General features: G+C 39.2%; 1 protein-coding gene across 2 annotated transcripts in view; it reads right to left on the reverse strand.

Annotated features, from left to right (window-relative positions):
- NTN4 (netrin 4) overlaps positions 1-13,331 on the reverse strand; it is a 133,039-nt gene that overhangs the window by 41,036 nt on the left and 78,672 nt on the right. For both annotated transcript variants that reach the window (XM_004053698.5, XM_019039356.4), the window contains exon 5: positions 11,797-11,985. In XM_004053698.5, coding sequence (XP_004053746.4) covers positions 11,797-11,985 — 189 coding nt within the window. The remainder of the gene's footprint in view (positions 1-11,796; positions 11,986-13,331) is intronic.

The raw sequence follows: 13,331 nt of genomic DNA on the forward strand, positions 1-13,331 counted from the left end.
ACTTGAGCTCAGGAGTTCAAGACCAGCCTGGGGAACATAGTGAGACCCTGTCTATACTAAAAATAAAAAATTAAAAAATTAGCTGGGCATGATGGCACATGCCTGTAGTCCCAGCTACTCAGAAGGCTGAGGCAGGAGAATTGCTTGAGCCCAGGAGTTTGAGGCTGCAATGAGCCATGTTCATGACACTGCACTCCAGCCTGGGTGATAGAGTGAGACTCTGCCTCAAAAAAAAATAAAATAAAAAATAAAAAATAATCGTAGCTTCTCTTTTCTTTGATGAATTTCAATATGTGTTATTTAATCTTTTTAAAGGATTTTCTTAGTATGATTATTATGTTATGACATATCTATTTTCTCTATTTCTCTCACTTCTTAAACTCTGGTTTTACTTCTTGGATTTGAAAAAAAAAAGCTGAGATTAAAGTTTCCCAACTATTACTGCCAAGTTACTGTTCTATTTAAAGTGTGGTTTCCACAAACAGTTACTTCATATTGATTCTATGCTGGAATCACTCACAGTTGCTTTCAATATAAAACAAGGATGTCTATGTTGTTTATATGGTATAAAATGAACTCATGTGACTTTGCCAAACCTACAGTTTGAAAGAAAAAGCCCACAAGTTACTATTTGAAGAGACCTCAATAACCTTTGGGAAGGAATGGACTGGTTCACAGGCACGAGAATAAACAAATGAAAGGTGCTTATGTTTTCTTACATGTGTAATTGTGGTAAGGTATTCTGGATTTAATTAGTGTAAAAATTATACTTGAAAGATAGACTGAAATGGAAGCATCACTATACAGGAGGTAAAATGAAATAACTGTTTAAGAGAGATCAGTGCAAACGGAAATGCAGAGACTCTTCCTGAGAGCATCATGAGAAGGGGCTATTTGAGTAGAGTGTGAAGAATGGCAATAGAGACTGAGGCAAGAGAGTCATCCACCCAAAGCACCTGCATCTCCAACAGCTGAGTAGTTTTCACCTAAGCCAGAAAGAAGGAAAAAAAAAAAAAAGATCTGGATGATATAACCCTTTCTTTACAAAGATAGCTCGTTCATTTGGGTAGGTAGCCATGAAACCAGATGCTATCTTGGTAAATGCTTGGTTTGGGTTTTAGGGCAGACAGACCAAGTTTATTTTTATTCACTCTGTGCTAAAAGGCAATTGACTACATTTATTTTGGCCCATCAGGGAGGAAGGAAGGGCATGCCAATCTTTCAAGAGGTTGTTTACTTTGACAGAGAATGAATTCTGCTTTCTTTTCCATTTTCTGATTTTCCTTTTAATATGGAGAAAGACTATGTAATAGTTTAAAATATGTGTCTTGGCATAAAAGTCAATAAATTTATTGTAAAGGAATTAACTGGTTGTTTCCTAAAAGGAGTTAATTCTGTTCTACAGGCATTTCTTTAAACACCTGTTTCAAACAGTGTATTCTTCTAAAGTGAGGATTTTTTTTTTTTTTTTTTTTTTTTTTTTTTACTTAGGGTCTCACTCTGCCACCCTGGTTGTGTAGTGCAGTGGCATGATCATGGCTCACTGCAGCCTCAAACTCCTGGGCACAAGTGATCCTCCTGCCTCAGCCTCCTGAGTTGCTGGGACTACAAGTGCATACCATCATGCTCAGCTAATTAATTTTTTTTTAAAGAGAGCTTATGCTAGAGACAAGACTGCTGTAAGCAGTGGTTTTCAAATGCTGGCCAGGAGACCAAAAGGCTGAATCAGAATCACCAATGATGCTTTTTAAAGGAATGCAGATTTCTGTCCGGACACCCTGTTGGAGATTCTGATTCAGTGTATTCTGGGCAGGACTCTAAGATTGCATATTTTGAGTAAGTGCTCCCTGGTGATTCTGACCCACAGCCAGGTTTGGGAACCAATGACTTGAGGTGAGAGAAGTGGGGCTGTGAAAGTGGAGGCAAGACCTTGTCCAAACCATTCTACTTTTGACTCAGAGTCTGAGTCTGACTTCCTGATGAAAAATGACCTGAGAGTTTGAAACTGGCCGTGGTGAGAATGTTTCAACCACAGAAATTGCTAAATGGTGTGAATCAGGTCAGGGTTCCCTCCCACCACGAACCCTGCCGCAAAAGCCAGTACACAATTGTCTAGGAAGGTTATTCTCTTTTTTTTTCTTTTCTTTTTTTCCTTTCTTTTTTCTTTCTTTCTTTCTTTTTTTTTTTTGAGACAGACTCTCCCTCTGTTGCCCAGGTTGGACTGCAGTGGTGCAATCTTGGCTCATTGCAACTTCTGCCTCCTGGGTTCAAGTGATTCTCCTGCCTCAGCCTCCCAGGTAGCTGGGACTACAGGCACCCTCCACCATTCCCAACTAATTTTTGTATTTTTAGTAGAGACGAGGTTTCACCATGTTGGCCAGGCTGGTCTTGAACTCCTGACCTCAGGTGATCTGCCCACTTGGCCTCCCTAAGTGCTGAGATTACAGGCGTGAGCCACCACCCCTGCTGTCACATTTTAAAAATATGCCTGCTATAGAAAAATCTACCTGTGTTATAGGTTACCAAAGTCACATAGGTGACTTTAGAGGTTTCAAGTGAGTTACTCTAAAAGAGACTATCCTCTTTTAGAACAGAGAGATGAGATTCCTCAAAGTACCTCAGTACACAGTGAGAATTACATTCCCCTTTTTCTTTCTGTGCCTGAGCAATGAGTCACTTTGAGCCTCCATTTCTGTTCTCAGCCCTAGGTTCAGCTGGAGAGATTCATGTTTTCCCTTGTGTTTACAGACCTTAAATGCACTGTCCTTTAAAAAAAATTTTTTTTTCCTAAGCTGTAGAAATAAATTCAGTTTCAGTGATCTCCCTAGTCTTAAAAAAACAAACAACATCCCTGGGATCCTCAGAAGTGATTTCTTGGCATGGTAATGTGTAGTTGATTGTGCTGGGTCCAACAGTAGACTCTGATTAAGGTTGAAATAAAGAGGAAGTGAGAACAGGGATGATTTAACTGCTCACAAGAAATAAATCTATTGGCTAGAAGATTTGGTTCAGGGCCTCGTTTCTTCAGGTTTGATGAATTTATAACCATTAAGTAAAAATGTACACATAAAACCATAGCATTTAGCATGGTGCTTCTCAGGAGAGTGGGAGGAAAAACAATCTCTTAGAAAATTCGTGGAACCAGTAAGTCCTTGGCTTAACCTGGCAGGAAACTATCTACCTAACTGCAAACAAAACCCCAAGATTAATGCCATCAATATTTGTTGAATGAATCAACATGTCCAGGTAAGTATTTTATTACATGTATCATAGATGCTGTGAGGAAGAACATCATCAGTTTGTTTCATTTTCTAGATCAACTCATTAAAAACGACTGAGATTAGAAAGCTGGACAAACTGGCTGGGCACGGTGGCTCACGCATGAAATTTCAGCACTTTGGGAGGCCGAGGAATGTGAATCACTTGAGGTCAGGAGTTCGAGACCAGCCTGGCCAACATAGGGAAACCCTGTCTCTACTAAAAATACAAAAATTAGCTGCATGTGGTGACGAGCACCTGTAATCCCAGCTGCTCGGGTGGCTGAGGCAGGAGAATCATTTGAACCCAAGAGGCGGAGGTTGTACTGAGCCAAGACTGCGCCATTGCACTCCAGCCTGGGTGACAGGGAGAGACTCCGTCTCAAAAGAACAAAAAAAAAAAAAAAAAAGAAATCAGGACAAACTGTGTTTCAGCAATTTTACAGGAAAAAACAGAAACAGCCATCTAAGAAGTAGGGAGGGATCTTTTCAAGGAAGTCTTCCCTAAATTGTCCTCACTCACCCCCACACTCTCCCTAAGGCACTTGCTGTATCTTTTTCATTGCACTTTCCTCTTGTAAAATGGGTGGTAATAATGTTACCTACATTGAAGTGCTTTAGTGACAGTTAAAAAAGTGAAAACATACACAGCCCTTTGAATAGTGACCAGAAAATAGTATGCACTCAATATACGTCAGCAATTACTATGATATTGTCATCATCATCACCACCACAGAGTACTGAAATGATCTATTATTATACATTTCTCCTCATCTAGAATGTAACATCTCTTAGGGAAGATCTTCTGATTTTCACAGACTTAATGTTGGCACAGGGGAAGCACTCAATAAATGTTTTCTGAACTAAATTGAGCTACAACTTATGTGCTTATAGTAAATTTATCTCAACTGTTGCTTCAGGTTTTCAATGGTTTTTTTTTTTTTTTTTTTTTTTTGAGACATAGTCTTGCTCTGGAGGCTCCCAGGCTGGAGTGCAATGGCGCAATCTTGGCTCACTGCAACCTCCGCCTTCCAGGTGCAAGCGATTCTCCTGCCTCAGCCCCCTAAGCAGGTGGGATTACATGTGCCTGCCACCATGCCTGGCTAATTTTGTATTTTTAGTAGAGACAGAGTTTCACCATGTTGGCCAGGCTGGTCTCGAACTCCTGACCTCAGGTGATCCACCGGCCTTGGCCTCCCAAAGCGCTGGGATTACAGGTGTGAGCCACCACACCTGGCCCAGTTCTAACTTTTGAGAAGATAAAAACTGGAAAAGAAGAGAGAGAAGAAGAAAAGGGCTGTCATATGTTCATTGCTGGCAGTCCAATAGACTAGATTGCCCAAGCCTAGTTAATATTATGTTTATGATTATTTCACTGATAGAAATGTAGGGTTCATTATTTCCTTGGTACGCATTTGTAGGCTCTAGCACTTGGAAATGGGGAACAAATATATAGAAAAAAATCTTCTAGCATGTGTCTTCCCAAGTAAAGTCTTCATATAGATAAATGGCCAGTATAACAACATTTTCCAGTGTGTGCTATAGAACATGGTCCCAAAAGATGCTTTGAAAGAAAAGCATTCTCTGGTTAAATTGGAGAGATGTCAAAACTCCGAAACAGGTTTATAATAAACATTAGCATATTAGGCTCTGAGACATCCTGAAGTGAAGAAACCTTTGATTAATTTATTTCCTAAATTTGAAGGCCATAGCAAAATTTCCCCTCACATAATTTCTATTAACATTTCATGGAATTAGAGCTCTGCAGATCAAACTCTGGAAAATGCTGTACCACAGAAACATATTTATTCAGATTTCCATTTTTTCTCAGTAAACCTCTACATAATTTATTCTAAAATATTCTAAGTCTATATGCACACAGATATAGATGTAAACCTTCGTTAATTTGGATGTTTGCTTAACTAGGCTGTTCTGGCTAACTCTGAAAAATTTAACTGTAGATTAAGTGCATAGAACCCTTGTTGAAAAGCATTCAAGAGCACTCTCAACCTTAAAAAAAAATTTTTAAGAGATGGGAAATTTCTCTGCTGCCCAGGCTGGAGTGCAGTGGCGTGATCCTAACTCACTGCAGCCTCGAATTTTGGAGGCTCAAGTGATCCTCCCTCCTCAGCCTCCTGAGGAGCTGGGATGTCAGCTGTGTGCCATCATGCCTGGCTATTCTGAACCTTTAATACGATTCAATAGCTCTGGGGTAGGATCAGAGGTTCTGAATTGCTAATCAGCAACCAGATGATGCCAATGCGGCTGGTCTGCAGACCACACACAGAGTAGCAGTTTGCTTTTCTGCCTTGGTAAGCTCAGTAAAATAAATATAATAAAATTGTTATTTTGAATAACATTGTACATGTTGTTGATGGAACCACACACTGAAATAGTTTAAATTTTTAAAATATCAACTTGTTTTCTTGATACTACCTTCCTCATAAAAGTAAAGTGGGAAATAATGGGGGGAAAACATCTAGCTATAAGAATATCGCTGTCAGCACCTCACATGAAATCTGGTAATTATAGGTACTTAATAAATGTTAAATATGTTAACTTGTTTGTCATAAGCTTTTTTATCAGTTATAACTGAAGCAGTGACAAAGAGGTGACATAGGGATACATCTACTAAGGAGGGAATTAATGATATGAAAATATTACTAAAGAATAATGAAAATGCTCTCAAACATACTGCCAATCAAACAACGTAGGTAGAGAGTATGTAGGTAGAGAGAACTGGATGTGCTGATAAATGTTGGGATCTACTGCAGTCTCAGAAAAAGAGAAGAGAAGAACCAGAGTAATATTCTGGAAGCAGATGCCGGTAAGGAAACATAAGCTAGGGAAGCAGACACAGGCATCTCTGCCCCAAATGTATCCTAGAATAGTCACAAAGTGAATGGAGATAGGCTTTCCTAGGGAAGCCTACCCAGGGATCGGGGAGCTGTCTGGAGAGGGAAAGAAAGAAATACAGATCTTCCCTATGAGCCCATCTACCTCCTATACATTATGCTAAAAGAACTAAATTGGTGTTGGTTATTTTCATAATTTTCCTACTTGGTGCATTAAGTACCATCCAAGTATTTGTTAACTAGGAATGATTACTAACATGACTTAGTAGTAGTAGTTTTTAGCTTCAAGTTTTTCAGTAGCCAGATGTAGGTGAATCCATAACAACATATAAGGGGATCAGAAACTTGTTACAATTATGTTGGAATTACAGACAAATATGTTACAATTACCTTATTATGTTTCAGGGCAATTTTTTTTTTTTTAAGAGTATCTTAATGTGGTCTTGATGGAGTTTTCCTTGAAATGACTTTGGAGCCTTTGGTCTTCTGGTACTTGGGTATTATCTATAAATATACTTGGCTATATCTATAAATATCAACCAGGCAATTATAGTAGATGACGCACATGGACTGATTATCAACTACTTGTTGGTAGTTCAACTCGAGAGTTACTCTTGCTCCCTGACTGAGATGTCCAAGATGCAGGCACTTTCAGCCAACCACTTACCTGCCCTACTTCCCTCATCCTCACACTGCTTTAACCACCTCCTCGCTCTTTCCTGTCTCTTTGGCCAGGACTTTTTTCAGTTGTCAAAATATGCTACATTCTTTCTTCCTTCTGTTCCTTTTTGGCAAATCCTGTTGATTTTTCTCTCTGCTGGGAATATCTCTACTCATGCTTTGTTAATTTCCATTAAACTTCAGGTCTCAGGTTCTCAAAACTCAGAACACTCCACTCTTGCTAACTGCCCCTCTGTTGTGCTCCCCTCCACACTCTGTAACACAATACTTATACTTCTGTGTATGAGTGTGTGTGTGTATACCACTAGTTGCCTATATACACATATGTGTATGTATACATTACAGATAACTCACTAGACTTTGTTAGCTTTGTCAAAAGACGGTGTCTCTTTTGCTTACAGTTGTAATTCCCAGAAACTAGCACACCTAGCACATAGTAGCACTGAGTAAGAATGAGTTGAGTGAAGGAATAAGCTTTAAAAATATTCTAATTGCTCAAGTTCGTTGATGAATGTTCAGACATTTTCATGGATTGAAAAAATAATAAAAAGTTACGGGTGTTGTTTAATTTTAGCTGCATTCTCACAATTTGCTTATGTTTTTCACAGACCTGGTAGTTTGGGAACAAAAACCTATAAAACTTGTTTTGCACAAGTCTCTAGATGAGCTGTATAAGTAACAGTAACTACTAACAAGAGGTCACTTTTTTTCCTAACTCCTCTTTCATACTCTTTTTATAAAACTCTGAAGCTATGAGTATCCTAGGATTTAAAAAGCTAGGGCTGGTGACCTTTTTACATTTAGTAAGAATATGAGCCATATCTTGAACATAGAACAGTAACAAAAAACAAAACTAAAACAAAATAAACAAAAAGGTATTTATTTTGGCTCCAACTTTGCCAGTAAGTGTTTTCTTTTCTCTCTTTTTAATTGGTCAGACTTAGGCACTATAAAAGGGCTTCATCTGTTTTAATTCTTTGTACATTTACCTATCTTATGACTTTACAAAGCCAAACAATTTAAAAATCAGTAAAGTAAAATGCAATGAATAATATGTAATGCTTTGAAATTAATCTGAGCTATACATCATTAAAATACATTGCAAATATATCACACTATACTAATTGAATTATTGTGATGGCTCCTAGTACCCTAGAAAATAAATACCAACATTTTTAGGTTGGCAGTTAAGGCCCTCTCAAATCTAGCCCCAATCAATCCTCCAACGTTTTCTTGCACTATTCCCCTTGGTATTCTACTCTTTATTCTAATGGAAGTGACTAGCTGTTTGCTACACCAGCACATAGAAGAGGCTCAAATGTTAGCAAAATGTTAGAAACTGGCTTTGTTAACCAATGTAAAATTTGGGGGGGGCGGGTCATGCTTTATTGAGATCAGTGTTTCTCAAACTTTACTGTGCATCAGAATCACCTGGAGGGCTTGTGAAAACTCGGATTGCTGGGCCCCATCTGCAGAATTTCTGATTCAGTTGATCTGTCTCAGGGTCCGAGAATTTGCAAGTCTAACACATTTCCCAGGTGATGCCGATGGTGCTGGTCCAAGAGCCACACGTTGAGAATCACTAGTTTGCTTGCTAACTTCAACTAAAGCTGAATGCTGAAAGTGCAAGTTCAATATGAATTGAGCTGCCTTTGTGTAACACAAGAACAGTCTTTTGAAAACTAAGTCAGATCATGCCACTTCTCTGCTGAAAACCCTTGCAGTGGCTCATCATTTTACTCCAAGTAAAAGCTGGTGAGCTTACAGTGGCCCATCAGTACATATTAGATTTTCTCCCCTCCCCAGTCACCTCTCTAGTCTCATCTCCTGACACCCCCAACTCTCATTCTGATGCAGCCACGCTAACCCCCATGTTATTTCCTTTGTCACATCAGGCACCTTCCTGTCTTAAGACGTTCACTTTAGGTATTCCCTCTCCTTAGAATGTTCTTTCCCCAGTTAACTCTTTGGTGAACTTCTTCACTGTCTTCAAATCTTAGCTGAAATCTCACCTTCCCAGTGCTGGGGACTACCCTCATCATCCTGTCCCTTACTGTACCCTGCCACTCCTCTTCCCACCCCAAGCCCTTGGCTCCCTGGATCCCTTCCCTCTTGTTTTATTTTTTTCTTCTTTGATGACACTAGCCCTTATGAACTTCTCACATACTGTATATTTCACTTATTAGTTATATTTCTTGTCTGTCTCCTCTATCAGAATATAAGCTCCTTGAGGGCAAGGATCTTTGTCTTATTCTCTGATGCATCTTAAGCACCTGGCACATAGTAGGCGCTCAATAAAAGTAACTGGATGAATGAATACATGAACACATTAGGTATACTGTACAGCATACTGTTCAAGGAAATGCTATATAACTGTATCTTTTTGAAAATGTTACCTGTTGCCCTACAAGATAACTTATCCAAGTTAGTGACAAATTATTTTTCTTTTCTCTTTTATCTGCTTAGTAGTTCAGACATTCTCATTTTTAGACATTTCTACTAGTGGTCTGAGGCTATGGGATACACACGTATATATATCTATTCATTTAAACATATTCTGTACAAAATGGTGTCAGGACTATGTTCTAAGACACCATTATTATAAGCAGAGACCATTTTGTTAGCACATGGAGATTAGGATCTATATTTTAGACCCTAAGGAGCTGCAGATTTTAAGGAAGTAATTATCTTTAAATAAGGTATTTTTGATCAATAAAGAGCAGAAACCCTATAGTATTATTTTCCACCTTCTGGCTTATAGGACATGACAGTTATTATAATACTAGTTTTCATTTTTATTTCTTTATTGTTATTTTATTTCTTTATTTATTTATTTTTGAGACAGAGTCTTGCTCTGTCGCCCTGGCTGGAGTGCAGTGGCACGATCTCGGCTCACTGCAAGCTCCGCATCCTGGGTTCACGCCATTATCCTGCCTCAGCCTCCCGAGTAGCTGGAACTACAGGTGCCCGCCACCACGCCCGGCTAATTTTTTGTATTTTTAGTAGAGATAGGGTTTCACCGTGTTAGCCAGGATGGTTTCCATCTCCTGACCTCATGATCCACCCATCTCGGCCTCCCAAAGTGCTGTAATTACAGGCCTGAGCCACTGTGCCCAGCCTCTTTATTGTTATTTTTAAATATAATATTAAAAATAGTGACAGGGTCTTCTTCTGTTGCCCAGGCTGGTCTCAAACTCCTCAGCTCTAGTGATCCTCCCACCTCAGCCTCCCAGAGTGCTGGGATTACAGACACGAGCCACCCCACCTGGCGTAGTTTTCGTTTCTTGAGGGCTTATTCTATGACAGGCAATGTGCCATCCCTTTTATCTTATATACACACTTTGTCTTATATAGTTCTCATTACACTACAGGCAGGAATTTTACATATGAAGAAACTGAAGTCCGAAGAGCTTCAATAGCCGGCATAACGTCACACAGCTGGCAATTGGCAGTGAAGGCATTGAATCTACATCTGTTTGAAACCTATTAAATATTACAAAGTCTGAGTACAAACAAGGAGCAGGAGTAAAACAGGATGCTGGGAGAAATATTATGACACAGATCCAGATTTGGGGCTTGGTGTGGAAAGTGAGCAGTACTATATTTTATCTGCCATTATTTAAGAGAAAAAGCTTTTAACAAGCAAGCCTGTTCAAATTGCACATTGATATCTTCTCCCTGATGTTAAAAAATATTTTTAAAGAGCAATATAGTTTTTCCTTTAAAAAACTCGCAAATAACCCCAAGGTTTTAAATGCTTATTTCCCATTGTAGTGCTTTCTTCCTGTCACTGTTTTTGAGCTAGAACATGGAGTCCTTGGTAGGGAAAGGAAGGGCATGATCGTCAATCTCCATTAATAGTCTTGAGTGGCTTCTGTTATCTGATGATTTCTGAGCTGAGAGAGGGTAAATACTGATGTGGTTAGATGAGCTATTCATCCACAGTTGACATTTACATAAGCCCTGCATGCACCCTTTATATTCACATATTTCAGATAATGTCCTATGAATTGGATAGATCTTTTCAAATTCTATTCTTTTTTCAAATAAACCTCTTTTTCTTTTCTTTCCTTTCCTTCCTTTCTCTCTCTCTCTCTCTCTCTTTTTTTGGAAAGGTTTGGCTCTATTGCTCAGGCTGGAGTGCAGTGGCACTATCTCAGCTCATTGCAACCTCTGCCTGCTGGATTCAAGCCATCCTCCCACCTCAGCCTCCCAAATAGCTGAAACTACAGGCGTACAGCACCATACCCAGCTATTTTTGTAGTTTTTGTAGAGACAGGGTTTTGCCATGTTGCCCAGGCTGGTCTCAAACTTGTAAGCTCAAACGATCCACCTGCCTTGGACTCCCAAAGTGCTGGGATTACAGACATAAGGCACCGTGCCTGGCCTCCAAATAAACCTCTTCTCAGAGTTATGTCAATAAAAAAGCAGAACCCATGCTATAAGAGTTTAGTATTTTGGGGGAGAGCATAAAATTAATATGATTTCCTAAATTAGTTATGATAGAGAGGATACATTAGAGCAGTGTCAATCAAAATGGATTTATAAGGAAACCAAAACTAGTCTTTTTTCATGTTTAAGTTCACTGTTAAGGTAAAAGAATAACCCAAGTGCAGTAACTACCCTTTATTTCATCAGCTTGAGTCCATTTATTGTCTACCTTCTACTCACAAGTAAAGTCTTAAGATCTTAAATAGCTCCCCCTCTTCATCACCCTTTTTTCTCTTTTATTAGTCATCCTGTTTACCAAAATGCGGTGCTATAGGAAATAATTTTACTTTATGGAGAGTGAGAAAGGAAATTACTTTGATGAATATTATACTGTTTTCACCCAACTGGTTGAAAATTCTTGCCTCTTATCAATGAAGAAATTAACTGATATCTGTGAGTGTATTATCTCAGAACCTCAATGACCTCCTTCTCTTGGGTTAGCAGAATGAGGGATAAAGAGATTCATCTCTTGTACAAATCAGCCTATTTTCTGGAAACCACAGGTTACTTACGTTTGCAAGCATCTGGAGCTGAGAAGGGTCTCCGCAGGTCACGATAGAAGCCTGGCTTGCACCTCTGGCAATGCTGTCCTTCTGTGTTGTGCTGACAGTCATCACAGACGCCACCACTACGATTCCCTGATGCCTCCCACATATTAACGTCGAAGTGACAGGTATCAGCATGCCCATTACACTTGCAGGCTGGAAATAAGAAGCGTGGAGAGAAACACTAATAAGTAAAAATAAAATGATGGGTTATCTCATATTCAGAGAGTTAAAAATAGGATGAGTTGGCCAGGCGTGGTGGCTCACACCTGTAATCCCAGCACTCGTGGGAGGCTGAGGCAGGTGGATCACCTGAGGCCAGGAGTTTGAGACCAGCCTGGCCAACACAGTGAAACTCCATCTCTACTAAATACAAAAAAATTAGCCAGGTGCGGTGGCACACACCTGTAGTCCCAGCTACTTGGGAGGCTGAGGCAGGAGAATCGCTTGAACCCAGGAGGTGGAGGTTGCAGTGAGCTGAGATTGCGCCATTGCACTCCAGCCTCTGTCTCAAAATAAATAAATAAATAAACTAAAAATAGGATAAACTGATTGTTAATGTTTAGTTTTAGTTTCTGAGTAGTTAACAATACAAAAATCAAAGCAATATAGAAAGGTATCCATTGAGAAATCTAGCCTTGGCCTCCCCATTTACCCTGTTTTTCCTGATTTCAATAGGTTACTACTTTTTTTTAAAGGGTTTCTTGTGTAGCCTTCCAGTTTTTCATTATAGGCTGTTAATTAAAAAAAAATAAGTTTCAGGAGATGCATGAAAATCAACAAAGTGTAGATTTGTCTAGTTGGGCAGAGATATTATGATGAACTTCCCAACGGGGATAGACATTTATTATGGAAAGATTACAGGGGTGACAACCAGTTTTTTACCCTCTCTTTTGGTAACACTTCACAATTCCCATTCCTGTTACTTCTCAAGGGTCATCCCTGTGGGTCTCCTGTCCTTGCTAAGAAAAGCTGAGATTGTCAGGCCTTATGTGGAAATGAGCATTCATATTGCAGATGCAGGCATGAATTCATGCTTACTAATGAGCCTGGAAGGAAGATTCTGGTGGACAGAGCTTAGTAAGTTGGCAAGTAGATTGATTTATCTTTCATGAAGTACTATTCTTCAGCTGTTGAACTGGTGAGTAGAAGGTGGACTCCTATTGAAGCCTCAATTTTCTTACAGAAGAGGCCTGCAGTATGTATTATATAACAATTCCTCAAAGGCATTTCTAAGATTATAAGTCAATAGCATCAAGTGACATGTCTCTGTGTTCTATATGTATTTAGATAGGCAGCTGATTTCTGTGGAAAGAGCCAGAAAGTCACCCTAGGAATTCAGGAGAAATTCTTTAGATTCTCTTCATGAGTGATTTAGAAGAAGAATCCAGATTTTTGTGGAGGTCAAATGTATTTGAAAATGTTTGTGCTATTGTTTTTCATTGTTTCCTTGATGTGTTATGAAATTCTGACCAGATTCATATCTTTTAAAAGTATATTAC

The sequence above is a fragment of the Gorilla gorilla genome, chromosome 10, assembly GCF_029281585.2.
Source record: "Gorilla gorilla gorilla isolate KB3781 chromosome 10, NHGRI_mGorGor1-v2.1_pri, whole genome shotgun sequence".
Lineage (NCBI taxonomy): Eukaryota > Metazoa > Chordata > Mammalia > Primates > Hominidae > Gorilla > Gorilla gorilla.